Raw genomic sequence first — 14,225 nt, 5'->3', positions numbered from 1 at the left:
CCTCTGTCAGTTTCAGTGTGAGTTTCACGGTGTGTTGCATGGCTTGGGGAAGGCCTGGCCTGGACCCTGTGACCCTGAGGAAGCAGCTTGCTCCTTCTGGACCTCAGCCCCTCATCTCTAGACATGGGGAGCTGGACTCAACACCTCCCAGGGCTTTCCAGGGCTGGCCCTGCAGGGCTCCCACAGGGACTGTGGCCAGTCAGAGGGCTGCTGGGGGCTTGCTGAACCCTTGGAGTAGTCCCAGAACCTCAGTGACACCCATGTATCATCCACCTCAGGCCATGGGCCCCAGACTTTGGAGAGGGCACTACCCGGTGGGATTGGTCTCCAGCCACTTTCAAGGATAAGGATAAAATCTTAGACTGGATTACACTTAATTTTCCTTCCTTAAAAATCAATCAGATAAAAATCAATAATAAGATATAATTGCCAAGTTGTCTAAAATGCTACATTCCAGATGCTCCCATGAAAACCGCACAAGGACTATATCAGAAAGACACACGAGCCAACCAAAAGAATGGCCAGGGCTTCCCTGGTGGCGCAGTAGTTGAGAGTCCGCCTGCCGATACAGGGGACACGGGTTTGTGCCCCGGTCCGGGAAGATCCCACATGGCACCGAGTGGCTGGGCCCGTGAGCCATGGCCACTGAGCCTGTGCGTCTGGAGCCTGTGTTCCGCAACAGGTGAGGCCACAACAGTGAGAGGCCTGCGTACCACGAAAAAAAAAAAAAAAGAATGGCCAGAGCTGGAACAAGGCAAGCAACCAACCAAATAAAGAAGTACTGCATTATAACCCAAAGTATAAAACATATATCCATGAGTCCATAGCGCTATAAATGAATGATTGACTAAATAAATAAACAAGGAAGACAAGACAAATCTCTGGCGGAAAAAAATTTCCAAATAATTTAGGTAGATACTCCCCCCTCGAGGAAGGAGAACATAAGCCCCCAACCTTTAAGTGTGGGCTGTGCATAGTGACTTCCTTCCAAAGAGTGCAGGATGGGCCGGGGAAAAGAGTAACTTTACAGGGGAGTCACCTGACAGACACTATGTGAGCCAGGTGATCAAGGCCAACATCAACCATGATAAATTATGTTGATAGGATGTACCTTTAATCCTGGAACAGAAAAAAAGACGGTAGGTAAAAACTGAGGAAATCTGAATAAAGTATGGACTTTAGTTCATAAGAATGTATCAATATTGGTTGATTAATTATAACAAGTATAGCCTATTAATGGAAGATGTTAATAACGGGAGAAGCTGGGTGTGGAACTTACAGAATCTCTCTGTACCATCTTTGTAATTTTTTTCTGTAATTATAAAGCTATACTAAAATTTAAAGTTTATTTTTTAAATCATGTATTGAATCGTTACTTAATATGTGCATTAATTTTTTTTTAACTTTTGTGTTTCTTATCTGAGCATTAAAAGTAACATAAAAAGAAGAAACTTGGCTATACATTCATGTGCTTTAATCAAGTTCTTAGCCACATCTGTTTCTAATATTCTGTCACTGGTATTTTTCTAAAGAATATGTGTTTTTAATAAATATGGTCTAAACTAACACAACATTGTAAAGCAATTATACTCCAATAAAGACGTTAAAAACATAAAGTAAGCAGAAAAAGAGAAAGAAATATGGTTTCTTTTTTTTTCCCCCTCAACGACTGCATGCAATTATCTTCAAGGTTACTATGATTAATAAGATGGAAATTGTTGGCACCCTTCATGGACTCTTCTCTATAGATTACAATATTCTTAATAAGAACATAGTTTTTCCGCAGAGGCACCTAAGCTCAGAGCAGATTCTGCTAATTGGAGGACATTCTCAATTCTAATTTCTTTGGGTAGGAATGGTTAACTATTTCGGCCCCAATATTTTCCCACGCAGTGTATTTACATTTAGAATACCTTTCTTTAACAAATATTATGAGAAGATAAAATTCTCATGTAAGTTGACTTTACAATTCTTTTTAATATTCTGCCAGTTGTAAATGCGGCAAAACCATAAGCCTCTGTCTTCCCTTCAATCCAAGTACAAAATATAAATTTTCCCAACTTAAGATAGGAACTCCATCAAAATATTCTTCCCCAAAATCCAGGCATTCCAAAGAAAAATTCGAGAATCTCTAAAGTAAATCTTGGCCACCGTTTGCGTTCTCATTACTTGGTTCAGCAACTCCCTTGCTTTTGAGGGATATATGAAAATGTGTCCTCGTGTCAAATGACTGAAATTTGGTGAAAGCTTTGTTTACAGTACCTTAAGTTGATAAAAGTTAAAGTTTATTTTGACACCCTTGTTGAACACTGCGATTAAAGGTTTTCTATTGCTTTTGAACAAAATTTTGAGGATTCATTTACAAAATGTCCAATTCCATTGTAAACACTTAAAATGATTTACAAAGTTCTTCCAAGGATCAAACACTTAAAAATTGTGACTGATGACAGACAGCAAAAAGAGAAAACATACTGTTGTGCAGGGCTCTGCCAGGTCATGCTGGAGCCTGAGGCAGAAAGAAAATTGATAATACTGATCCTCTCTTTATTTAAAATGTGGATATTTTGTTCATCATGGTTTTTGCATTTATTTCTGATTTTTAAAATACATATAGCATTAAAATACTATTTGTCTTGATTATTGAGTTTTTTGCTGCCCCTTAAACTTTGCCCCTGAGGCAGGTGCCTTGTTCGCCTCTCCCTAGTCCTGGCCCTGTGGCCATGATGAAATATGTCTTATATTAAACACCTTTGCCACGAAAATACTGTAGTGTAATCGCTATGTATGTGTGTGTGTACATACAGATAACTACAGTTTCCGTTTCAATTGATATAACATCACAGCTTGTTTTATCCCAATTTTCAATTATATTTGCACCGCACCGATTCCAAGTTCATTTCTGCTCCATGAATTTCCTAATTGGATATGAATATTGTTTTTACCATGCTGCTGTGTTCTACTAAAATTTATATTTATACTTGCAAGCACAAAGAATTCTATCTTCGATGCTGAACTTTTTAAATGAATTTGCAAGAATATTTACAACAATGTCAGATGTTTCACCCTCCCCAGGAAGAACTCCCAAAAGCTTGACTTTGATTCCATTATTCAAATCTCCTGAATTTCTATAGGAAGCACTTGATGACCTTGATTTAAAACTGCTGAGGGCTGCTATGTTTTGTTGCAAGCAGCAGAGACCCTCTAGCTCAGGTGGAGAGAGTTGGTGGTGGGGATGGCTGCACTGGGAGCTGGGAGGGAAGCTCATGGAGATCTGAGCTGGAGCGCCATGGGCCAGGCTGCTGAGAGACCACGAGGAATCCAGGACAAGACCAGGCTCCCAGTGGCAGAACGTTGCTCCAGTGTCTACATCCTTTTGTTCTGCTCCCACCTGCAAGTTCTTTCCGTACAGTCAGGTCAAGTTCCTGAACCAGGCAATCTGAATGGCTAGATAATTTTTTTAATAAATTACAGAAATGGTAAATAGCTGGGTAAACAGACTGTTCGCCTTCTCTTGAGTCATATGAAATATGATTGACAGTTAAAAGCAAAAATTATGGCATTGGTAGATGAAGTTTTCAATGTAGATCTAATATATGACAGCTATAAAGGAAGGAGTGTAAAGGGACTTTCTTACATAGTGGTGAGATTTCTACATTCCAGTTAAGGTGGTAAAGTATTTCTCCTAAGTAAACAGTGAAAAGTTAAGTATGTATATTGCAATCACAAAAAAATTAAGAATACAGTAAAAAATACAACAGATAGGGCTTCCCTGGTGGCGCAGTGGTTGAGAGTCCACCTGCTGATGCAGGGGACACGGGTTCGTGCCTCGGTCCAGGAAGATCCCACATGCCGCGGAGCGGCTAGGCCCGTGAGCCATGGCCGCTGAGCCAGCACGTCCAGAGCCTGTGCTCCGCAACAGGAGAGGCCACAACAGTGAGAGGCCCGCATACCGCAAAAAAAAAAAAACCAAAAAAAACCAACAGATAAACCAAAATGGAATACTAAAAATTGTTTAACCCAGGGACATCCCTGGTGGTGCAGTAGTTAAGGAACCACCTGCCAATTCAGGGGATATGGGTTCGATCCCTGGTCCGGGAAGATCCCACATGCTGTGGAGCAACTAAGCCCGTGCGCCACAACTACTGAGCCTGCGCTCTAGAGCCTGCGAGCCACAACTACTGAGCCCTCATGCCACAACTACTGAAGCCCACGCGCCTAAAGCCCATGCTCCACAACAAGAGAAGCCAGTGCAATGAGAAGCCCGCACACCGCGGGCTTCCTTTCAGTTTGATTAATTTTTGCTTCATGCATTTTGAAGTCCTGTTATTATATGCATACACACTTAGGATTGTTATGTCTTCCTGGTGAACTGGCCCTTTTATTGTTATGTAATGTGTCTCTTTATCCCTAGTAATTTTCTTTGCTCTGAAGTCTACTTTGATATTAATATAGCCAGTCCAGCTTTCTTTTGATTAGTGTTGCCATGGTGTATCTTAATCTTTCTTTTAACAGTTTTATTGAGCTACAATTCACATATCATAAATTCACCAATTTAAAGAGTAGTGTTCAATTATTTTTAGTACATGTATGTTAGTCTTTTAACCTATCTATATCATTATAATTATATCAATATAATTATATGCAGCATATGGTTTTATCTTTTTTAAAAAAATCCATTTTGATCATTTCTGTCTTTTAGTTGGTGTGTTTAGTCTGTTTAGATTTAATGTAATTATTGATACGTTTAGACCTAGTTCTGTCATTTTATTATTTATTTTCTGTTTGCTCTGTTTTTTTTGTTCCTCTATCTCCCCTTTCCTTCTTTCTTCAGGTTTTTTTATTATTAATTTATTTATGTTATTTATTTTTGGCTGCTTTGGCTGTTTGTTGCTGAGTGTGGGCTTTCTCTAGTTGCAGGAAGCGGGGGCTACTCTTTGTTGCAGTGTGCATGCTTCTTGCTTCGGTGGCTTCTTCTTTTTAATAAATTTATTTGTTTTATTTATTTATTTTTGGCTGTGCTGGGTCTTCATAGCTGCGTGGTCTTTCTTTAGTTGCGGCGTGCGGGGGCTACTCTTTGTTGCGGTGCACGGTCTTCCTATCGCAGTGGCTTCTCTTGTTGCAAAGCGTGTGCTCTAGGCACACGAGCTTCAGTAGTTGTAGCACACGGGCTCAGTAGTTGTGGCTCACGGGCTTACTTGCTCCGCTGCATGTGGGATCTTCCCGGACCAGGGCTTGAACCCTTGTCCTCTGCATTGGCAAACGGATTCTCAACCGCTGCGCCACCAGGGAAGCCCCAACCATTGGGTTTTAATTTCAATTATATTTGTCATTTCTAGAAGTTCTATTTGGTTCTTTTTCAAATTCAACTGATCAGTTTTGATACTGTCATTCTTTTGTCGTAGATCCTATCACCTCTTTAATTTCTTTAAGCAAACCACACATAATTATTTCATATTTTATAATAGATAATTCCAATATCTTCAGTCGTTGTTGGTCTGATTCAGCAGTTTGTTTCTGCTGACACTCATTTCATGTAGTTTCTGTTTAATGATTTTTTTTTTCACTATGACTTCCTGCTCCTTGGAAGTTTATCTGTGAGAATTCTTTGAAGCCTAGATTTAAAGTGTGTTTCTCCAGGGAGCATTTGCAATTGCTTCATCAGGCATCTGGGGAACACTTTAGATTGCATTTTTAGTTAATTGTTTTGGACGAGGGGAGCACGGGGAGAAATATAGGCAGTGTGATTCCGGCAGCATACCCACCTGAAATTGGGCTTGTCCCGAGATTCTCAGGGAAGACCCTTCTTTCCTGTGCTCCAACCCCAGTGAAGATAGAGACAGACAAATCTCTGTAGACACTTTTTTTCCCTAGTTTACTAGCCCTTTGTGATCCTAGCTTTATGCAGGAGCCCTATTTCTCACGTTGATTGGGCCCCAGGAATTATCTTCTGTTCCATGAGCTGTGTAGCCTGTTAAAGCCAGACTTTGAGTCACCAGAGATAGGCAGATACCCTCTGGGCAAATGCTGGCTCCAAAACATGTTTACCTCTGTGGACTCAGTATTTCCTGATGTTTCTGAACCTTGACACTTCCCTCATGTTCTGTCATCTAAGCTATGACATAAATTATCTAGCATTTTAGATGTTCTGTCCCAGCAGATTTTTCTCTATATATCTATTGGAAATGACATCTTCGACTTCCGATAGAGGAATTCATCCAGATCACAGTTATTGTGATAGCTAATGAACTTAGCTTTATTTCTCCCACCTAATTTCATATTTACCACTGATTATATTTTTCTCCCTCTTTCTCCTTTGCCTTTTCTGGCTTGGTCAAGTTTCTCTTTCTTCCTTACGTCAAATCCCATCACCACCACCATCACCACTTGCTTATTTAGAACTCTGACTCTGCTTTTCAGTTTTGCTGCTGGTTTTGCTTGTTTACTTCTCCCCTATCCTTTTAAAAGATCTTTAGAATATTTTATTCTCTACTCTCCAAAACATCCTTTCCCCTCCATGGCTTTGTTATATTATTTGGATAATTTAGACCAGCGATGTCCAAAAGAATTTTCTGCAATAATAGAAATGTTCTATGTCCAATGGCCAATACAGTAACCACTACCCATGTGTGGCCATTAAACACGTGGAAAGTGGCTAGTGCATCTGAAGAACTGAATATTGGATTGTATTTAATTTTAATTAATTTAAACGTAAAGAGCCACCTGTGACTAGTGGCTGCCCCACTGGATACTGCGGACTTCAATTATTTCATTTCTGACTCTTAATAAGTTTTCCCTTACAGAATGGCTTTGTTTCAAGAATCTATACTTTAAAAAATCACAAATTATTATTATTATTTTTTTTTTTTTTTTTTTTTTGCGGTACGCGGGCCTCTCACCGCTGCGGCCTCTCCCGTTGCGGAGCACAGGCTCTGGACGTGCAGGCTCAGCAGCCATGGCTCATGGGCCCAGCCGCTCCGCGGCATGTGGGATCTTCCCGGACCGGGGCACGAACCCACGTCCCCTGCATCGGCAGGCGGACTCCCAACCACTGCGCCACCAGGGAAGCCCAAAGAATCACAAATTATTAATCACACCATCATTCATTTAGATTTAACTATATGTAGCCATTTCTTCCTATTATTTCCTATACACTTTTTCATCCCATATCTTGAAATCTCTCTTGTAACCCAGTTTCATTTGGTTTGAGTATTTCTTTGAGTATTTTGTTCAGTCTTCATGAGCCCCCAAAATGCCCTGACAGAATTAATGGTATCTTGACCGGGACAAAGACTTGGATCACAAATCTTTTCCCTAATAATCTGTGGAAGTTTTGTTGTCCAGCATTACAGATGTAAAGACTAATGTTAGTCTGATTATCTTTGAAAGCCACCTCTTCTCACCTGTATGAACCTGTGTCACGTCCTCTTTATCCCTGGGTGGCAGGTACAAATCTCAGACTACAAACCAAGGTATATGAGAAGTAGAACTTTCTTATCTAGCTGATTGTATTTCTATTTTGAGCCCACATTTCACTTGGATGGAGCATTCTTCATCTTAGTCAAGACTACATCTCAGTTCTTGGGTTGGGGTGGCGATTATGTGGTGCTGAGGCAGGGGAGGGGGAACACGAGGAAGATGCAGTTCTTGGGCATCTGCCTTGCTGTCCTCCCACAAGATGTCTGGACATCAGACATTGGTGCCCACTGAGCACAAACGGCCTCCCTCTGGGCTCCACCTCAGCCTCTCCGGATCCTCCCACCCTCTGTGCCTTGTCTGTGCCACTCTTGGGCATATCAGACACACACTGCTGAGTCCAGACCTCTCCAGGCTGTGGGAAACCCTCTTGGGCACACAGGAGCCTTCTGCTGCTCTTGGGAGCTGTGTGAGGCTACATCAGGCCCATCTGCCTAGGCGTGCCCACCAGATGACTTCCGCTTCTACTCCAGTACCTGTCATGGCACAGGGAGGTCCAGGCTCCTCCCACCTCCTCGGCTGCCCCAGAGGCCCAAGGCCTCTCCATGCTTGGATCCCCAGACCCAATGGGGAGATCTATCCTCTCCTCTCACTTCCTATGAGTCTCCTCCCTCCCCAACTCATGTAATCTTTGTTTAGTTTGGGGGGCCACACAAGGATTGAGTAGCAAAGACTGGATTGATATCCAGATGTCCAGACATGCAAGACAGGCTCCTCTCAAGCCTGCAGTGAGTGTTCACACAGAAGGACACAGCCTGCCCTGTGCAGAAGTGCCCGGGAACCCCTCAGGGCCAGGACTTACCTGCCAGGCAGGAAGTACTCCATAAACTCTGAATGGATGATGTGGCGGCCCCCCGGGCAGGAGCTCTGCGGTACATTCCCACTCTTCCTGCATGGTTGAGTCCCTACTGTGGGCCTGACACCGATTACTGCTTGACTCATTAGCCAGGGAGCTGTGAGGGCTGGGGTCCTGGAAGAGGAGAGGATAAGAAATGAGTGGGTGTACCCCCAGCTGGTGCAGAGCACATTACCTTTTGAAGAACAAAAGAGAGATTCTTCATTCCCATTTTATAAACAGGAAAACTGAGGCTTCTAGAGAGTGATTAATTTGCCCAAGGTCACAAAGCAAGTAACTGGATAAGCTGAATTCAAATTGGCTTGAACACTGAGCCCCAAACCTCCACACCACACAGCCTCTTCTCCACAAGCTCAGTGTGATGATACCCACTTCGCAGATGAGGGAACTGAAGCCAGAGGAGAGAAGGAACTTGCTCAAGTTAGAAGAGCCAGACCCAAACCCAAGACTACAGCCTGGGCTGTTTAATCTCAGTGCTCCCTGCCTACCCGGGGCTTCCAGGTTAATGGGAAGACAGATCCTGAAGTTCCTTCCCTGGGGTGGCGGCCATCAGGTAGGCATAGTGCCTGTCCCGGCCAGCAGAGGTCAGCCATTCAGGGTGGGCAATAGCGGGTCAGGCCAGCCCACACCATCCTGGGGGGGAGGCAGAGCACAGGCCCCAGCACCACGACAAACAAAAGTCCAGCTCCTGGGGCTTCCCTGGTGGCACAGTGGTTAAGAATCCGCCTGCCAATGCAGGGGACACGGGTTCGAGCCCTGGTCCAGGAGGATCCCACGTGCCGTGGAGCAACTAGGCCTCTGTGCCACAACTACTGAGCCTGTGCTCTAGAGCCCGCAAGCTACAACTACTGGGCCCGTGTGCCACAACTACAGAAGCCCGCATGCTTGGAGCCCGTGCTCCACAACAAGAGAAGCCACTGCAGTAAGAAGCCCGCGCACCATAACAAAGAGTGGCCCCCGTTCATTGTAACTAGGGAGAGCCCGCGTGCAGTAATGTGGAACCCAACATAACCTAAAATAAATTAAATAAATTTTTTAAAAAAAGGGCTTCCCTGGTGGCGCAGTGGTTGAGAGTCTGCCTGCCGATGCAGGGGACACGGGTTCGTGCCCCGGTCCGGGAAGATCCCACATGCCGCTGAGTGGCTGGGCCCATGAGCCATGGCCGCTGGGCCTGCGCGTCCGGAGCCCGTGCTCCGCAACGGGAGAGGCCACAACAGTGAGAGGCCCGCGTACCGAAAAAAAAAAAAAAAAAAAGTCCAGCCCCTGGCCTCATGGAGCCACCGGGTGTGTCACACTGACACATTCAGCAAGAGAATGCCACCAACACCTTGCACTGCCTCACCTGCCCTGCCAGTGCCCTTACCCCATGAATGACACCTGCACTTCACAGAGCAGGCTCCCGAGACCCCACAGAATGGGCAGCCTGGCAAGTGGCTCCACCCACTGGCCATAGCTGATTGGACCAGAGCCAGACCCCTGACCCAGGCTGGGCCAATCAGCTTCTCTCCTGGGTTTCCAGGGGCCCCAATTCCCCTTCCCTCCAGCTGTGGTCACCTGTGGCTGTTCTCCAGGCCAGGTTGGTGACAGGAGGACCCGGGAGGCCAGTGCGGCGGCCGTGAGAAAGCCCCTCTCAGATCTCTACCTGGGAACATAACTGACCAATGGCTTCAGCAGCGGCGCTCTAGGCCTTAATGACCATTTTACATGTGGGAAGCCGAGACTCATAGAAGAGGATGACGTGGTCAAGGGGAGGGAGGGCCACCTCAACAGTTGGACATGAACAAATTGCTCTTAAACTTCAGTTTGAAAGTCAGTAGTATTAAGGGTGAGAGAGAGGAACCCCAGGCCAGTACACACAGCATTCCCACCAGCACCACTCCAGAAAGGGTTTTCTCACCATCTCTTATGATGCCTGCCTTTCCACCACTAGGCATGAGTCGTGCCTGCGGAGGTTGTGCTTCCCACACACCAGTGACTGCGCGTGGCAGGAATACAAAGGAGACCCATTTTGAGGAGAGGTGGGACCCCTCTGACAGGCATCTTGGCTAGAAGACTCCCATTGGTCTTAAGAACTTTCTTAGAATCCTCTAGAGTCAAACAGCCTTCTTCCCTTCCCTTCTTCCTTCACATCGGGGTCAGATCCACATCAAGGTCGGATGCTTTCCCAGGCTCCCCTGGCTCCCTCCCCATTTCCCCTTACAGATATGTTCCCTAATAAATCACTTGCACATCTCGTATGTCTTGGTATCTCCCTCCTCAGGGAATTTGGATTAATTCCAGGTCCTTACCCTGTAGGCCAGTCCTGGCCACAGCACCATTCTGTGGCTTCTGAAGTTATGCAACATCCATGAGCCATACACACAGCAGATACCAGTCCTCGCCATGCCCAAGACCTACTACCCCTAAAACCCAGACGCAGGGAATTCACCCCTCCTGGGATCCAGGTACCACCACCCCTTCAGCCCCCTGGAGCCATTCCCCTCTTGGACAATCCCAGTTCTGGGACTCTTCCCACACACAAAGGTGAACATGTGGACCTGAGGCAGCCTGGAAGCAGAAAGGGATAGCTATATGTTCATTATGTCCGTGTTTTGTTATCCAGGAATTCATTAATCACCTACTCTGTGCAAGACACAGTGACAGCACAGTATTCCTGGAACTGCACAGGATTTAGAGATGCTTGGAAAGCAGAGACTGAGTTTGAGCATTCACACTCAGAGCTGTGTGACCTTGAGCAAGTTACTTAGCCTCTCTGATCCCATTTCCTCGTCTACAAATGGGTTGTATGAGAATTTCATGTTAGAGAGCACAACAAACTGACAATAGGAGACTTCTACAAACAACCAAGAGTATTATTGCTAGGGCTGCAGTTATGACTTCTGTCCTTGAAGGAAAGAGCTGGGCAGTGACTGGATCTGACCCTTCGTTCACCCAGAGACCAGCCTCCCACACACAGCTCAGCAGCTGGAGGCTGTGTGCTGGGCAGCCATTTGCCTTCTGAATGGCAGTGTCCAATAGGAGTCTGGCCCAAGGTTCATGACTTTCTCCTCTACCACCAGACCTCCTTCCGTGAAAGCTGCCCCTCCTGGCTAAAGCCAAGGGCTCAGAGGAGGTGGAGGAGAGGATGGGAGTCAGGGCTCTGCAGAAGGCAGCCTGGATACCAATGTTTGGAAGGACTCAGACATGGAGTCTGCGCCATATCTGAGGGTCTATTGAATTGGGTATCTTCGACCCAAGTTACCTGGGTAAGCCCTAGTTCTCTGTATACTAGGAGACAGATGTATTTACTGGGAGGTTCAGAGGAAGGAGAGCTCAGACCCAAGTGGAAAAATCCAAGAGGTCTTCCTAGAGGAGGTTGCATTTAGCCAAGTCTTGAAAGATGCTATGGGGACTAAAGGAGAGGGTAGGACACTCTGGGAAAAAGAACCAGCATGAGCAGAGACTAGGAGATGGGAATGGGTCAGGTGGCTTGCCTGGAGTGGGACAGGAAAGAAAGACAAGAGTGAAAAATGGGGCCACAGGGGCCATTGGTAACAAGCAGGGGTCAGCTTCTGAAGGACCCTAAATGTCCTGGCCAGAAGTTTGATATTTACCCTGCTCATCAGAGGGACAAGGATGAGGTTTTTTTTGTCTGTTTTGTTTTTTTTAAGGATGAGATTTTGAGCAAAGGAGTAATGCTCTCAATGTGTACTAGTGAGATGGGTGCCCCAGGGAATTTTGCAACCCTGGGTGTCCCTGGCAGGCCCCAGAAAATTTTCGCTATCTTTTGCCATCAGAGAGTTAGAAAAGCTCTGAATTTTATGTATCATGAGGCTGTCACATATCCCCTGTGTACCATTCCAATACACAGGCACACACACGCACATGCACACTTAAACCCACTCAGGGCCAGGCAGGTTGTCAAGCCCGTTTCTGGGTTGCATGGCCAATATTGGCCACCAGAGGGCGCCTCCAGCATCCTAGCAAAGAGAGCGCCCAGAGTGGGCCTAAGCACCCACCCCAGGCAGAAGGGAGGGTAGAAACCACCGAGTCCACCTGCCTTGTTCTACTTACGAGGAAACCCAGGCTCAGAGAGCAGAGTGATGTGGTCAAGGGGAAAGAGGAGGAAGTGGCCACCTCAACAGCTGGATGTGAGCAGACGGCTCATAAACTTCAATTTGAAAATCAACAGGATTAAGCCTGAGAAAGAGGCACCCCCTGGGCCAGCACACACAGCATTCACACCACCGCTACTCCAGACAGGAGTAAAATGGGGACAAGAACCGTGGCGAAACCAAGCACGTCAGAGCTCCCACGCTCTTTCCAGCTTCTGAGCCTTTACCAATGCTGTTCCCTTGCTTGGACTGCCCCGTCCCCAGGCTCCCAGTGGCAAATGCCTGCTGCCCTAACTTTCAGCCAAGGGGTCTCCCCAGCAGGCCTTGCTCACACTCTGTCACCGGGGCGCTTAGTTTGGAGGTGGGAGTGGAGCACCCCCTCATATGCCCCCATGAGCAGAGAGGTTCATTACGGTGCTACTTGCAACAGAATAAATTAGAATTTAAATGTCCACAATTAGGAAATAATAGTAATAATAAGAATGGCATTGTCTAACACCCCCTGAGTGCTTACCATGAATAGAATCACAATTAACCCTCACAAGGAACTTGAGAGGAAGCAACTATTATCTCCATTTTATAGATGAGGAAACTGAGACACAAAGAGGTTAAGTAATGGTGATGGGATATGATACATTCATTTCATGGCATATTATACGATCACTTAAAATCATGATGATGTGCTGAAGGTTAATGCCATGAGGAAATATGTACGTTATACTGTTGAGGGGTATTGTGTGTCTGTGCATGTACCTATAAATATAAAATATGTAAAAAACAGGGCTTCCCTGGTGGCGCAGTGGTTGAGAGTCCGTCTGCCGATGCAGGGGACGCAGGTTCGTGCCCCGGTCCAGGAAGATCCCACATGCCGCGGAGCGGCTGGGCCCGTGAGCCATGGCCGCTGGGCCTGCGCGTCCGGAGTCTGTGCTCCGCAACGGGAGAGGCCACAACAGTGAGAGGCCCGCGTACCGCAAAAAAAAAAAAAAAAATTAAAAAAACATAATATGTAAAACATGTAAATATAGATATGTAAAAATAAAATATGAAACAAAAGAAAGTTGAACGTAATGTCCACAGTGGTTTACTCTGGGTAATGGGTGATCTCTATTTTCTTTGTTGGACCTCTCTGTATTTTCCACATTTTCTACAATAAGCAGACATGTTTTTAAATCATGAAATGCAGCAGTATTATATATTGGCTGAGAGCAATTTGAGAGTAGCAATTCTGACCTGAATTAGGTCTGAAGAGAATGTGAGGGGTTAAGAAACCTTGACCCTAAAGTTGCTTTTCCAAACTCCCCTCTGACTTGGCTTCCTGGGCTGAGAGGCTGTTTCATCCTCCTAAGAGTCATTCATTCACTGACTTGCTCTTTCTTCACTCCCTCACTCATCAGGTGCCAGGCATGTTGGGGGAGACAGAGAGATAGTTCCCTTTCTGGCCCCCACTGAGCACAGACTACGAGGTGCTGAGGGCCTGATCAGGGCAGGACTCAGGAAGGGCGGTCCCCGGGCGGCAGGAGAGGGGTCAGGGGGCAGAAAGGACAGCACGGGGAGGGGCAGGGGCAGGGACTGTCCAGGATAAGTCCAAGGGTCTGGCTTGAGCATCACATGGCAGTGGAGTCCCTCAGGACCACCCTGTTCACAGCTGTTGCATCCCCAGCATCAGGTGGCTTGAGATTGGTGAATGAATGAATGAATGAATGAACAAATAAGACCAATGATGAAGTGGGGAAAATACCTGAACCTTTATCATAGACAAGAGATTAATGTCTCTAATTTATAAACAGCTTCTAAAAGTAGAG

The 14,225-nt window shown here is 45.8% G+C and overlaps 1 protein-coding gene across 2 annotated transcripts in view; it reads right to left on the bottom strand.

Annotated features, from left to right (window-relative positions):
* Positions 1 to 716: 716 nt before the first annotated feature.
* The window catches only part of SMAD6 (SMAD family member 6), a 150,066-nt gene continuing 136,557 nt past the window's right edge, over positions 717 to 14,225 (bottom strand). Inside the window, exons 5-6 of one of the 2 annotated variants that reach the window (XM_029236273.1) lie at positions 8,276 to 8,443; positions 717 to 3,444 (exon numbers count right to left, since the gene is read on the bottom strand). In XM_029236273.1, the coding sequence (XP_029092106.1) occupies positions 3,415 to 3,444; positions 8,276 to 8,443 (198 nt within the window). In that variant the 3' untranslated portion in view covers positions 717 to 3,414. Of the gene's footprint in view, positions 3,445 to 7,097; positions 8,444 to 14,225 lie in introns of those variants that run through there. The other variant, XM_029236272.1, reaches the window with a different exon arrangement.

Source organism: Monodon monoceros, unplaced genomic scaffold (assembly GCF_005190385.1).
Source record: "Monodon monoceros isolate NGI ecotype Baffin Bay Population unplaced genomic scaffold, NGI_Narwhal_1 Super_Scaffold_21, whole genome shotgun sequence".
NCBI classification, from domain to species: Eukaryota; Metazoa; Chordata; class Mammalia; order Artiodactyla; family Monodontidae; genus Monodon; species Monodon monoceros.
This window is presented reverse-complemented; position numbering and strand designations above follow the sequence as displayed.